The 15,681-nt window shown below is 42.5% G+C and overlaps 1 protein-coding gene across 5 annotated transcripts in view; it reads left to right on the forward strand.

Annotated features, from left to right (window-relative positions):
• The first annotated feature begins 295 nt into the window (after window positions 1-295).
• LOC136826915 (kelch domain-containing protein 2-like) overlaps window positions 296-15,681 on the forward strand; it is a 101,512-nt gene continuing 86,126 nt past the window's right edge. For 3 of the 5 annotated variants that reach the window (XR_010849755.1, XR_010849754.1, XR_010849753.1), the window contains exon 1: window positions 312-749. Coding sequence is in view for 2 of the 5 variants with exons in the window: in XM_067084457.1 (XP_066940558.1) it covers window positions 648-749 (102 nt within the window). In the remaining 3 variants the exon portion in view is untranslated. Of the gene's footprint in view, window positions 750-15,681 lie in introns of all 5 variants that reach the window. The other 2 variants (XM_067084457.1, XM_067084458.1) reach the window with 2 other exon arrangements.

Here is a 15,681-nt window from a genome sequence, read left to right on the forward strand (position 1 = left end):
TATATATATGATTATTATAACTGACCAGTAATTTATGCATCACTCAAAACTACAGGTGAACATAATACAGATACGTACTGTGGTTTTTTGAGCTTTATATATATATATATATATATATATATATATATATATATATATATATATATATATTATATATATATATATATATATATATATATATATATATATATATATATATATATATATATATATATATATATATATATATACATACTGTACATACATACATACGGACAAGGACCTCGCATACAAGGAAACAACATAGGAAAACCTGGCAAACTTTCGGGAGCGCAACCTGACAGCACTGCTCCTACGATCAACAGATGGCAGCACACGTCAGGAAAACATCAACAGCTGTTTCCTGGTATTAGCTGTCTAATTCGTCACAGGCCTATGCACGGTCATCTCCTGGGTATTCGTGTAACTTGACTGATTGAATGAGTGAATTGCTAAGTTTGTCGTCGAGAGTGTCAAAATAGAAGCACAGGAGGACGACGAAGCACGTTGGAGAGGTGGTCATCGTCAGCTTGACGAGAAAAGCTCACATGAAGCACCGGTGGCGACATTAGGCTAATAGTAGTTGGCAAGCGGAGCCATAGGCTTGAAAAATACATGAACTTGACACTATGGCTCGGAGGGAGCCAGAAGAACACCAGTTTGTGCACAGACGTACCGGTCATGTTATGGTGGCCTACAATGAACGCCTGTATGTTTGGGGAGGCTTCATGGTAAGCTTAGCCTAAGATAGGCTTCTCTTCTACGATATACTTAAGCGTGTGCTATTTAGACGTACTGGTAAGGAGTTATTATGGTAGATATTTACGCTACTACCGTTCTTAATTCAATTTTCCAATATGATTATCCTACTGTAAGAGTTTTTATGTGATTCTGATGAATTGTGTATAATCTGAAATGCTTGTTTTACCCGTACAACCCTAGGTCTATATTAGATTGCAGACTCCCTTTCAATGATGTTTTTCTTACGTTTTCTTATGTTTATGATGTTCACTGTCTTTTGTTTGTTTTGGTAAAACTGAACACTACTACCACACCCCTCTGGTTCAGTAACTAGCCTGGTCTACCAGTTATGCATTTGCAACTTAAGTAATATTATTATACATGGTTGCAATCGCCTTTCGTCGCAGACTAATAATCAATAATAGGTTATAAGGTGCTCTTAAAAATTGAGATTTAAAGAGAATATTTTTTGTAAAGAAAAACTTATGCACATTAACCTAAAAATCAATATTCCTATCGTCACTGTTTTTGTAATTTATCTCGAAGTCACTATTTGATGAAAATGAAGAACCATTATCATCAAAAGCCATTATCTCCAAAATTTACAAAATAAACAAAGATTTATAATAATCTTCAAACATTGCTCAACTTCAGGATACAAAAGCCTCCCTGGTTGGAGGAAGGTTTAAATTTTGCTATTTTTTACCCATGATTAATAGAAATCTGGCTTCTTTTATGTTCAAGAGTGAGCTGAATGGTTGGTTAGACTGTTGACGTCTCTCAAGCAAAGCTAAGGGGCTGGAATAAATTTACCACGGTATTTGAAAATAAAGTGTCGATAATATTGTCGTCCTAGCGCAACACGTAAAGTGTCGATTCTAGCAACGTGCAGCACCTTGTGGGTTAATGTACAGAATTGGTGCCATGTTTAGGCTAGTACCTGGCCCTTGGGGATGAAAGTAAAAGTGTAAGCAAAAGAAAGTTAATTTCACAAACATAAACAAAAGATGTAAACATAAGCAAAAGCATTAACGGACAAGTAAAAAATGCACCGAAGCAATGAAGTTTTATGAATATTGTATAATCAAGGCCACCAAAAGTGGATCTATCTTCCGATGGTCTCAATATATAATGCTGTATGAGCTGGGGCCCTTGAAACTTTAACATTGGGGCAGTGGTGGCCTGTCCTATATCGTTGCCAGGTGCATGATTATGGCAAACTTTAACCTTAAATAAAACAATTAAAAAATGCCCTGTGCAATCGAGTTTTTCTGTATAGCTGCTACAGCATATGATCAAGGCCACCAAAAAATGGATCTATCTTTTGGTGGTCTTGGTATAATTCTCTATGAGCTGCAGCCCATGAAACTTTAACCATGGCCCAGTGGTGGCCTATCCCATATAGTTGTCAGAAGCACAAATATGGCTAACTTTAATCTTAAATAAAATAAAAACTACTGAGGCTAGATGGCTGCAATTTGATATGTTTGATGATTGGAGGGTGGATGGTCATAGCAATTTGCAGCTATCTAGCCTCAGTAGTTTTTAAGAAATGAGGGCGGACAGAAAAAAATGCGGATGGACAGACAAAGCCAGCACAAAAGTTTTCTTTTATAGAAAAATAATAAAAACTACTGAGACTAGAGGGCTGCAATTTGATGACTGGAGGTTAGATGATCAACATACCAATTTGCAGCCCTCTAGCCTCAGTAGTTTTTAAGATCTGAGGGCAGACAGAAAAAAGTGCGGATGGACAGACAAAGCTGGCTCAATAGTTTTCTTTTACAGAAAACTAAAAGTGGCAAATATTCCAATTGGTGACTGGCGGGAACCAGGCTGTGGTAGTAGTCTTTAGTTTTACCTTTGATTTTACGTTCATCCCCTATGGGCTGGTATTATACACAATGCCCATTTTGCTCATAAACTGGTAGTTTCTGGACTAGAGTGCCACAGGAATAGTCTTCAGTTTTATCCTTGCAGGATCCAGTGCAGAAAATAAGTGAGAAGCAGGGATATGGCTCCTAAACTAACCTCATTAACAACTCTGGGTCTTAACCTAACAGTGAAGATTGCCTCTCTCTTGGGATCCCCTGTTACATTATGCCTAATGAAGCAGGGCTTTGCAGTGGGTTAACCGAGCATTTATAATGGGAATACAGGCGGTCCCTGGTTTACGACGGGGGTTACGTTCTTGCGCCGCGTCGTAACCCGAAAATCGTCGTAAGCCGGAAAATCGTCGAAAATCGTCAAAAATCATAAGAAAACCTTACTTTTAATGCTCTGGGTGCATTGAAAACGACGTAAACTGCATTATTATTGAGTTTTACATCAAAAAAACCTTCAAATTATGATTATTCTGCCGTTTTGGGGCCATATTTCTTCCGTCGGATTGGCGTGACGGCAGCGTCGTAACCCGGAACATGCGTCGTAAGCCAGGAAATAATTTCTGATGAATATATTTGAAAAGCGTCGTAACCTCGGAATGTCGTAAGCCGGAACCGTCGTAAACCGGGGACTGCCTGTAATGGCAATATGAAGTTCATCAAAATTATTTGGAAAACTATCAGACAAATAATAAATCATAACTATCACATAATCGCTGTTAGGGTAAAGAATGCATTTTATGACTGTAGATTGGCTAACCAGCTTCTTAACATTGATGAAGAAGGAACAGGCAAGTAACAGTATTCTGTGTATAAAACAATCAATGGAAAAAATATATCACCACCACAAAACACATGAATGAACAAACACTATTACATATTAGAAAAATAATACTCCAGAATACTATGAAACACTGCATATGTGAAGATGTGCTGTGACATCATGATTAGAGTAATATTTTGGTATAAGTAAGTAACTTACCGAGTAATTACATAGCTGTAGTTTCTAACTAGTTTGGCAGGTAAAATTTTAAAATTCCCGATGGCGATTCTTTTGTTTTGGTGTAGGTAGATAGTCCCGCCCACTTTTGGGAAAGAGAGGCACAACTCAGCTAAGCACTTCAATTCATTTCTGCTGGCTGATGGCGAGGTTGTTAGGTCTCAGCTAAATCTGGATTTCGTTACCGGTATTGTGTGAGATCAATTTGGTGAAGTATATTTACTTGGTAGCCTTTCAGCAATTATTTAGAGTTAGGGTTTTTCTTAAGACCTTAGCTCTTTCAATATTTAACAGATTTTTCCATACTTTGACTTTTGGTTGCCAATTTGTCTGATGATATCTGAGGCAAGTACGTCTTCCACTCATTATTGCAGCAAAGTCTGCAATACAAGGTTAACTTCAGCAAAATATGACTCTCATACCATTTATGCTGATTGCAGAGGTCAAGTTTGTTCTTTGACTTTAATGTGTGAGGAATGCAGAGATTGGGACCCTAAACAAGGAAAACTTTAAGCTCTCATCTGCCTAAGTTGGAGAAGGATAGGAAGAGAAAGGCATCCCTTAGGAACAACAACAAGACCACCGTTAACCAGGAATCTGATAATTCTTCTGTCAATATTGATGTACCTATTATTTTCTGCTTCTGTATTATCCCCTATTCCCAGTTCTCCTGCTGTACCACCTTATCCTTTACCCAATTCCCACACTCCCAACCCCAGTGCCATTGCCAGCCTAGAGTCAAGATTTGACCATAAGTTTGAGTTAATTGTGAATTCTATGGCCCAACTGGCGTCTTTGGTTCGTGCCCTGATGGATCAAGTTAATAAAGGTGGCGTTATCAGTGCAATTGAAGTGTTAGTGAGGAGCTGGCTGCCAGTCCCGACCACTCTCTTAGGCAAAGGTCCCTGGCACACTCCCCTGAACCTGGGAGAAGCCATACCGGAGGCCCAAGGAAGGTCGGTAGGGTCTGCCCACGGGTAGTCAGCCCCTCAGTTGCCCCTGTTGCAAAGTCCCAGGGCGCAACAGACAGCCATTGGAAAGGCGTCTTTTTGGAGGTGCATCGTCTTTCTTTGAGTTCAGAGGCATCTAGCTCTGATGCCAGGTGCCTATGGTGCAAGAGTGATAAATCTAGGCCATTGAAAAGGCCAGCAATGGATGTATCCCGCACCCCTCAGGTGCCCAGTAAGAAGTCTCATGTTACAACGCTCCAGGAACCTTCATGCAGCTTTTGGGACAGTCCCAAACATTTTTCTCCAGTTTGCACGGATTTGAAACGATGAGTTTTGGCGCCTAAGCGCTTGCCTTCAGCCCATAGATGCAACCATTCTCTATCACCTGTAGATGCTATAGTGTCTGAGCACCTGTTAGTGCCCAACGTGTTGGTAACCTCAGAGCCCCCAGTAGCGCCTAAACGCTCAGTGACTTCCCAGTGCCAAATACCTTCCAAGTGCCCACTGATGCCCGAGAGTGCAGTTCTCTCCTCTAAGTGTTTGGCGCCAACCCCCGTCTAGTTGGCCCCAAACCCCGGACTTCAGCCTTTTTCTTCAGTAATGGATCCAGCTTTGGCTCCCATCCGGCAGAGGTTAGATGACATTTTAGATTTTTTGAAAAAGCCTCCTTGTGCTGCTAAGCCAACTGCAGACATATTTCTTTCTCGAGTGTCATCTGATGAAGAGGATTTGACTCCTGCTTATGCAGTGCTCCTTTGTTTTTTACTACGGAGTTTCCCTGCCTTTTTCTCGCCAGCGACCCCATCTTCTCCGGCGTCCACCTTCTTGATGAGTAATCAATCTACTGAACACTCCAGGCTGCCCAAGATGGTGCTCTCTACTTCCACTAGGAAGGCGCTCAGCAAAGTAGATGCTTGGCTCTCAGTCAAGAGAGAGCAAGGGAAGGCTTCTTTTAGTTTTCCTCGTGCCCGTCTTTTGCATAGAAGGTATTCTTCCTATGCCACGGGAGAAGCTCCTTCCCTGGGAGCCGCTGCCTCCTCCCAGGGCGACTTCTCTGGCTTGATTGATTGATTGATTCCTCTCGGAGATCGGCTTTTCATCGGCTAAAGTGATGTTTTCTTCAGCAGAGATTGATCATCTACTTCGAAACCTCTTCAAGGTGCTCAAAGTAATAAGTTTTTTGGGTTGGTTGGTGGGCGCCTTGGCCTGGAAAATTTAGGACTCTTCCTCTCTCTCCGTCCTATGCTCTGAGTGCTCTCTCTTTCGCTGATAAAGGGGTTAGAGATAGTTCTAGGGAACTAGCCTCTTTATATGTCAGGGGTTTTAAAATGAGAGAGTTATGGTGTTCATATACCACCAAAGGAGTGACTACGGCACAGAAGTGTGCTCTCCTTTTTTCTCCCTTGGTGAAGGATTTTCTGTTCCCACAGTCGACGGTTAATGACATTGTGTCTTGTCTGCACAAAAAATTGATACAGGACCTTGTGTCTCAGTCAGTGAGATGTCCTAAGGACCCTCCTTCATTTAGTGGGAAGTGGGCCTCTCCTCTACAACCTCATCCCTTTCATGGTGGGAGAACAAGATCTTCCAGACCACGTTTGAGTGTCCGCTTTATGTCGTGAGCAGTCAAGAAGTCTGCATCGAGACCCTCATCAAGAAAATGAAAAACTAGTCCTCCGTGCTCCAGTGGGTGCCAGACTCCAACTATTCTGGGAAAAGTGGAGTGAAACAGGAGCGGAACAAGTCCTCAAGGAGGGCTATGCTATCCCGTTCAGGGAAAACCACCTTTAGTCAAGAAACCTATTCCCTTGACTGCCTACTCTTTAGGCTCAGAGAGGTTTGCAGCCCTCTCAGAGGAATTTCTGCCCTTCTCAACAAGAAGGCTGTAGAGATAGTAGAGGATGTAGATTCAGAGGGATTCTACAAACGCCTCTTTGTGGTTTCCAAATTATTGGGAGGATGGAGACCAGTCCTAGACATAAGTGCGCTGAATGTCTTCATTCAGAAGACAAAGCTCAGAATGGAGACCAATCATTCCATTCTTGCCGGATGGTCTCAATAGATATGCAGGATATGTACTTTCGCATCCCTGTTCATCTGTATTTGAGGAAATACCTCAGATTCGTTTTCCAGGACCAGGTCTTCCAGTTTCAAGCCCTATATTTCGGGTTATCAATGGCCCCTCAAGTTTTTACTTGCGTTCTTGCTCCCCTGGCAGAGTGGCTCCATCTTGGGCATCAACATCGAACTCTACCTAGACAGTTGGCTCCTTCACTCCCTGATGAAGGTTCAACGCACGGAGGACCTTCGCAGGACCTTTTTTGCCTATTCAATAATCTAGGTTTCCTGTCAGCCATCAGAAATCCCAGCTGGCTCCTTCTCAGGAGATAGTTTATTTTGGGGTGACGCTGAACTCTCTAGCTTTTTGGGCTTTTCCATCCCCTCAAGAGAGTGGGATCTTGTCTGAAAACCGTGGACAAGTTTCTCTCTCTCCAGACTTGCTCTGCCAACAGATGGATAAGTCTCCTAGGAACTCTAGCCTCCATAGAGCAATTCGTATCCCTGGGAAGGCTACACATGAGAGTTTTTCAGTTTTTTCTTCAAGCCAGCTGGGACAGGAAATGTCACCCAGACTCGTTCGTGTTCCCTGTAACTCCCGAAATAAAGAAGCACCTGCTCGGGTGGAAGTCAGGAGACAGGCCGCTGGAAGGGAAGTCCCTTCTCATCCAGAACCCAGACCTAAGCTTTTATGCAGACGCATCAGACTTAGGCTGGGGAGCTCTCCCAGAGACAAGGAGGTCTCTGGGAGGTGGTCACCAGATAAACAGAGGTTTCACATAAATGTGAAAGAGTTAAAGGCAATTCATCTGGGATTGCAAGCCTTTGCCTTGGAAGTTTCTGGGAAGACAGTACTAGCAGTCCATTCTGACAATACCACACTGCTGTCCTACATAAGCAAGCTAGGGGGAACACATTCCTTCTCCCTTTGCGAGACAGCAAGGGACTTCTACTTTGGGCAAACTGGAATCGGACGAAATTAGTAACGAGATTCGTCCAAGGCAGACTGAATGTCCTGGTAGACCAGCTAAGCAGGCGTGATCAAGTAATTTCCATGGGGTGGACTTTAGATGCACAGGTTTGCCTGGATCTTTGGAAAATGTGGGGAACTCCAGCTTTGTAACTCTTCATGACTTCCAGAAATCATCGTCTACCTCCTTTTTGTTCACCAGTTCCAGACCCCTTAGCATGGGCGACAGATGATGTGTTACAGGACTGGTCAAACAAAGATCTTTATGTCTTCCCACTGTTTGGGATGATACGAGGAGTCCTGAAAAAGTTCCGGTCACACCAAAATGTGTCAATGACACTAATAACCCCATTCTGGCCTCTAAGGAATGGCTCCCGATCTTCTGGAGATGTTGGTAGACTTGCCAAAGCTTCTACCACAAAAACTCAATATGCTCTGACAATCCTACTTCAGACAGTTCCATCTAGGGTCGTCAAATCTAGCAGTGACAGGTTACAGACTGTCAAGAAATTACTGAGAGCTAAGGGATTTTCAAAGGCAGTTGCGGACTCTTATTGCGTGATGCAAACGCCAGTCATCTGCCAACATCTGTCAAGATAAATGGTCCATATTCCGCACTTTGGCAGAAGTAATGGCATCTCGTCTACTAAGAAGTCTTTAATGGAAATCGCTGAATTCCTGTTGCATCTGAGTACCACCAGAGGTTTGTCCCTATCTACAATTAAAGGTTATAGGTCCATGCTTGGCTCAGTGTTCCGACAGAGGGGCCTGGACTTTTCTGCCAAGCAGATATTTCCAACCTTATTAGATCATTTGATAAGTGTAAGACAAGTGATTCACAACCAGTATCTTGGAACCTAGCTATGGTTCTAAAATGGCTTTCTAACCCTGCCTTTGAACCTCTAAATTCCACATCCCTTAGGAATCATATGAAGAAGACCCTCTTCCTGGTAGCCTTAGCCACTGCGAAGAGAGTCAGTGAGATACATGCGATTGACAAAAGAGTCGGATTACTCGAGATGCGGTTTGCTCCTATATGCTTGGGTTTCATGACAAGAACAAGACTGTCTAAACCTTGGCCTTGTTCGTTTCACATAAAGAATTTAGTGGAAGTGCTTGGTTCAGAGGATGAAGAGAGAGTGCTATGTCCAGTAAGGGCTTTGAAGTTTTACCTGCATAGGACTGAGAGAATAAGGGAACCCGCCAGTAACCTATGGTGTTGAGTCAAAGACCCTTCGCGGTCCCTTACAAAGAATGCCCTTTCTTTCTTTCTGAGGGACCTCATTTGTGAAGCACATTCTCAGATTGAAGAAGAACTACTTCCCATTCTTAAAGTTAGAATTCACAATATTAGAGCCGTAGCTACGTTGTTAGCTTTTAAGCACAATCTCTCCCTCTCTTCCATTCTGTAAACGACTTATTGGAAATGCAAGTCAGTGTTTGCTTTCCATTACTTAAAAGAAGTGGAAACCATTTTTAATAACTGTAGTACCCTAGGTCTGTTATCGGTGGCTGGCATGGTATCTGGGGGAGGAAGGATAAGAATTGTCCCTTCCAACCTAATTCTCTTCGCCTTGACAAAGGTTGTTGAGTTTTTGGGGAGTCTGGGGGTACTATGCGCTTGGATTCCCGCCAGTTTTGTGTTTTTTTAATGGACGGGTGATGGTGTTTTTAATCTTCGGTGTAGGTAATAAGTGTGGTTTATCTAGTTGTCTTTTTTGATGGTACTGCACCCAGGGCAGGGGCAAATTTTGTATGCTTTGCTAGCGATTGGAATGGTCCTTGGCTTAGAGCTCCCACTTATGTAGCGGGCAACTGTCAGCTATACTGCCGTGCTGCTGCGGACAAGATGTGCGCCAACCAGAGGCAGTACCTTCCTGGAACAGCTCTCTTAACAGGTAAGGAAACAAGAAGTATTGTCTCAGTACTAGCAAATTTTCTGTTCTCAAATTCATTACACTTACTAATGTTTTGGGTAGAAGATGTCCATGCATCCCACCACCTATCAATTTGGGAATCAGCTATATAATTACTTGGTAAGTTACTTTTATGAAAATGACATTTTTATAATAAAATAAAGTTTTATATACTTAGCAAGTAATTACAGAATGGGAGCCCACCCTCCTCTCCTTGCTTGGTCATTGAGGCACAAACAAATTGAAGTGCTTTGCTGAGTTGTTCCTCTCTTTCCCGAAAGTGGGCCGGACTATCTACCTACACCAAAACAAAGAATCACTACCGCAAATTTTCAGATTTTAGCTGCCAAACTAGTTAGAAACTATAGCTATGTAATTACTTGGTGAGTATATGTTTTTACTTTAGTATCAGGGTACAATATTGGAGCTTTTTGGTTTGCACAAGTCTCCTTAATATACGTTACTTACTGCGAAAAGCATACTAAATTTTAGTTCAGGTTTACTGTTACTGAGACATTTACTGATAAATATTGTTACCTGCTTGGGCTTTTTTAAATTATTTGTTTATGGGATCTTTCTTAGATAGTGACCCCCAAGGGATTTTGGGGGTCATTATCTATGACTTAATATTTCTTGGGGATCATTATCTTTATGATATTTACAGTCTTTTGTTCATGTTTTTACAGTCATCCCCAATGGGCTTGTACTAAACACACCGCAAAGGTGGATACATATCGGGTTAAAACCCTTAGGGGTCACAATCTAGGAAAGATCCTGTATATGCTTTGATGTTCATGTGAAAGGGGCTGCGATTAGATTTTTTGTCTCCCATGTATTGTGGGTAACGATGGCTAGCATATTGCCAGCATATTTTGAATGTATTTTTTTATTTTTCCTGGAAATATGGGTAATTGGACAATGCCAAAACCTGATTGGTTGTTGTTCTAAGTTTCCCCAGTTAAGTGTGATTTTGGAATTCAGGCTTTGCTTAAAAAATACCGGCTTCAGTTCTTAGTTGGGCCGTCTTTAGTATAAACATGAAACACTTGTTCCCTAGGTTATTTCAGCTGTATTGAAAAACTTAAATGCAAAATTAGTACAGTAGTTGTAGAGATAGGCTACATCACTTGACCCCTTATATCTTACAATTATGGGGACTACAGTGTGAAACCAGAGATTTACAAGGGAAGGTAAACACAGAATGAATGAAATACAGGGTATATTGTAACATGATACATCTGCAAGTTCTGAGTCTGGTCAAGGCAAGGTTTATAGAATTTTTAGAAGTGACACCACACTAAGCTAGAGTATATATGGTAGGGAGGTTGCTTCCCCCAGCCAGGCAGGGACCCAGGATCCCAAATAAGGTGTGGTTAGGTTAGGTTGCAACAGCTTTATTTTAATTTACAATCCCCTGGCTTAGGTTAGGTAGGAGTCAAGAGTTGGTGATGTGCCCCCCTCCCCCCACAAGACAAAGATTTGTTGCCTGAGGTTAGGTTAGAATACATTTCTTAAATTTAACTAATTATGCATTATCCCCCACCCAAAAACCCAGCTTTCCTCCTGTGGTCTCCATGGTCTCCATACCTGTAGAATATAATGGGGTCCAGTATCTCTAAAGCTACTAATTTGGTATTGAAGTGAATGTCCTAAATGTTCAAAATACTAAAACATAGAAAAATTATAATTTCACTGTGGGAATACAATTATGGTTTGAAATAAAAAATTTACTGTTGAGCTAAACAATACAGATGGAAAGAACAATCACAGAACATGGCATTACATCATAAGCAAAGTAGTGATGATCATAAAATACTAACCAATCAGATATTATTAGTAAATTCCATAGGTTTTTGCATTGGTGTAAAATAGCATAAACTCAAAAGAAAAATTCAGTAAGATGTATGCCATTGTCATTAGCAATGAGTGTAATACACACAAACACACACACACACACACACATTACAAATGCAGTTACCACACTTGGGAAAGTCTTTGCTGTTTACTGTGTATGGTGTTATATATGCCATGTTTTGCCAGAGTGAATCGGTAAGCGAAGCAAGAAGTAAGAACAGTTTCTCCTTTCCTTTTCTTTCTCCTTGTCTGGCATTGTATCACAAGTGGTAACATGTTCAAGTTACAAATAAATGGCCAGTATACAGGCCTTGAACTTGAGGAGAGAAGGATTTGGGCCAGGTCCCAAATAATTCAGTAAACACTGTTGACCTGAGCAGTGAACTATGTACCCAGTTGTTAATTGACTGTTTTGGGTTGTATCTAAGGTGGGGGAGAAAGAGAGAGAAACAAAAAAAGGATTTTGACAAAGGAAAAATCTATTTCTGGGGGAGACCTGTGTCACCCGGTGAAATAACCATTCAGCGCTTATTTCTAGGTAAATCCATTGCTAAATCTACCAGAGAAAAAAGCTAAATGCAAAGCTGGAGTTACTACCCCCAGTGCGAGCTCCATAAAATGGAGTCGTGTATATGAAAGGGTGAGATTGTCACAATCACAGGCCTCCGCCCTGTAGACATTCCCAATGTCAAAAGTCCCACTGAGTGAGGTGCCGATACAACGCCCGCACCACTCACGGACTATCAACAAACCAGCGCCACCTGCATTCCATGTTAGCACCCACCACCTAAGAATGGTATTTAACTAGGGAGGGAAAGGAAGAACAGAGGTGGGTCACCGGGTGACACAGGTCTCCCCCCAGAAATAGACTTTTCCTTTGTCAAAATCCTTTTTCTGGGTTATACAACCTGTGTCACCCGGTGAAATAATAACAGAGAATCAAAATACCATTGTGAAAAAGAAATAAAACTATAATTCCAAAAGATTTTTAATTATCCAAGTTGAGAATTATATAAAAATACGTAAACTATAATAAGGTGGGGGAACTATGTCCCGCAAGACAAGAGAACATTAGAACATGAAAAATGTACTTAAATGCTAAAAACAGGGAACAGATACAAAATGTAACATGGTCAGGAGACAGGCTGTGAAGTATGCCTGACCCGGAGGTGATGGTAAAGGGAATAAATGAGGCAGGTAGGTGGGAGGAAAAGTGATCGAGGTTAAAGAGATATAAAAGGAATTAATTAGAGGGAGGAACAATGCTTCCTGCCACCACTGTGGTGAATTTCAGAGCTTCTAAGGATTTCAAATAATGGCGTTTGAAAACCAGGGGAGATTTCCACCCTGTATATTTCGTAAGATCCTCAAAATTCATGTGATGAAAATAATTAGTGGAGGTGGCCACTGCTCTAATGTCATGGACCTTTGGAACTGATTCTGGGTTTGCTTGTTTAATAAAATATAAGATCAGTTGTCTGATGGCCTTCATAGAAATAGTTCCTCCACCTTCCCTCACAAACAGAGGCCCCGAAGTTATTTGAGAGGTTCTGTCTAAATAAGCCTTTAAAGTAGAGACCGGACACAGTGATAGGTCTTGTGGGAGGGGAACGACCTTCCAGGGAGACCATCTATCTCGAGGATCTTCATTCTTAGCTAGAAACTTAAGATGAGGGGCTAGCAACACTTCACCTGATGGAAGGAAATCAATATGATTGGGCTCTCTAGACAGGGCAGACAGTTCGGAAATTCTAACACCTGAAGCTAAACTAATTAAGAATAAGGTCTTCCTCAGTAAACTTGAGAATGAACAATTCTGATTATCAGTTTCTGATGCTAATTTAAGGACGTCATTTAAGAACCAGGAAACTGTGTGTGGATGGGTTATTGGTCTCAAACGAGCACATGCTCTAGGGATTGAGGAAAAATAAGAATCCGTTAAATTAATATTAAATCCATGTAAAAATATCTTTTTCAAAGCTGATTTGGCTGTAGTAATGGTACTAGAGGCAAGACCTTTTTCAAATAATGACCTAAAAAAGAAGATTGCTAGGTTCGTGGTCATTATAGTAGCTTCAGATTCTTTTAAGAAGAGTGCTAATTTCCTAACTGCTGAGTCATATTGTCTGAGAGAGGATTCCCTTTTGTCTGATTCTAGAAACAAAGTGTTAATAGGGTCAATATTAGCATCTTTCTGAGCTGCAAACTTCATGAAATCCATAAAGCTAGGGCATTCTGAACTCTTGAGGAAGCTGACACAGTCTGAGTTTGTACTATCTGTGTCAGTTTTGGATTGGGGATCTGTAAGCACCGAAGCTTCAGCTCTAGAAGAAGCGGGAACCAGTTGCTCTTTGGCCAATTGGGAGCTACCAGAGCCACCTGACCTTTGAATGTCCTGAGCTTGTGAAGAACTTTCATTAACAGGTTTACCGGAGGGAACAGATAGATCCTCCGCCACTTGTTCCAATCTATCGACATTGCATCTGTGGAGTGAGCCAGAGGGTCCAGGTTGGGAGCCACATAACAGGGAAGTTTGTGGTTGCATTCTGTTGCAAAGAGATCTACTTCGAGACCTGGGACCTGACTGCAAACCCATTCGAATGATGTTTTGTCCAAGGACCATTCCAACTCCAGCGGGGTTGTCCTGGATAGGGAATCTGCAATGACATTCTGAACTCCTGCCAGATGAGTAGCAGACAGATGCCACCGGTGTTTGTTTGCTAAGGAGAATATTGCTATCATGACTTGGTTGATCCGGCTCGACTTGGAACCTCCCCTGTTTATACAATGCACCACCACTGCGCTGTCCAGGACCAGTCTGATATGGATCAGACTGTTTGGACGTAGCTTCTTCAAGGTTAGAAAGACTGCCATTGCTTCCAGAACATTGATATGGAACTGGCGGAACATAGTGGACCATGTCCCCTGAACTTTCTTGTGTTGAGAGTATCCTCCCCACCCGCTTAGGGAAGCATCGGTGTGAATCACTAATGCTGGAGGGGGAAATTGGAGTGGTACTGAATTCGATAAGCTCTTGACTGTTGTCCAAGGCCGGAGTCTCTTTTTCAAAATTGGCGGAATTAGAGACACCTTGTCTCTGAACCTGACGTTGGCCCGGCTCCGCCATACCCTGTTTATATCTTTCAGTTTGGTTTTCAGAAGCAGATCCGTTACTGAAGCAAACTGAAGAGAGCCTAAGACTCTTTCTTGGGTACGGCGGGAAGTTTTCTTGTTCTTGAGGAACTGTCTGGTTGCCTTGGCTATTTCTCTCTGTTTGGCCGTCGGAAGAGATAGTTTGTGTGAACGTAGGTCCCACTGGATCCCTAACCATTGAAAGCGACTCTCCGGTACTAGGCGGGATTTCTCCCTGTTTATTTGGAAGCCTAGAGATTCCAGAAAACCGATTACTATGGCTGTTGCTTTCCGGCATTCGTTGGCGTTGGGTGCCCAAATTATCCAATCGTCCAGGTATGCGGCTAGCATGATCCCTTGAGACTGTAGTTGCTGAACTACTGTATCTGCCAGTTTGGTGAAAATTCTGGGGGCTATATTGAGACCGAATGGCATTACCCTGAACGAGAATGCTTGTTTTCCCAGTCTGAACCCCAGATAAGGAGAGAACCTTCTCGCAATCGGGACGTGATAATAAGCGTCTGAAAGATCTATAGAGGTGGTTACGGCTCCACGGGCCAGTAGGGTCCGAACCTGCGAGATTGTAAGCATTCGAAATTTGTCGTATTGAATGTAAGAATTTAGATGGGACAAGTCTAGAATTACTCTCTGCTGACTGGAACCTTTCTTTGGAACACTGAACAGTCTGCCTTGAAACTTCAAATGTCTCGCTTTCTTTATTGCCCTCTTTTGTAATAGATCCTTCACAAAGTCCTTCAGGGCTTTGGACGGTGATTGATGAAACCTGACTAGGGGGGGAGGACCTCTGCTCCAACTCCACCCCAAGCCTTTGGAGACTATGCTCTGGGCCCATGGACTGAAACTCCATTGGTCCCGAAAATGGTACAACCTCCCACCTACCTGAGAGATCTCACTGGGCGGGAGATGGTCTGCCTCCTCTGGAACCTCTGCCTCCTCTTCCTCGGGAGGAGGAGCGAGGTGCTGCCCTACCTCTGAAGTAACCTCTGGCCCTGGTTCCCCTTGCGTTCTGGATAGAACGAAATGCCCCGTGGCTTTCATATGAAGCATTGAAAGCCGGGGAAGAGACATACGAGGGGGCAGCGAGGGGCTGAGGGGCTGGTTGAACCAGCACGTACTGAGGCTGAGGTTGGGCATGGGA

This window comes from Macrobrachium rosenbergii, chromosome 41 (assembly GCF_040412425.1).
Source record: "Macrobrachium rosenbergii isolate ZJJX-2024 chromosome 41, ASM4041242v1, whole genome shotgun sequence".
Lineage (NCBI taxonomy): Eukaryota > Metazoa > Arthropoda > Malacostraca > Decapoda > Palaemonidae > Macrobrachium > Macrobrachium rosenbergii.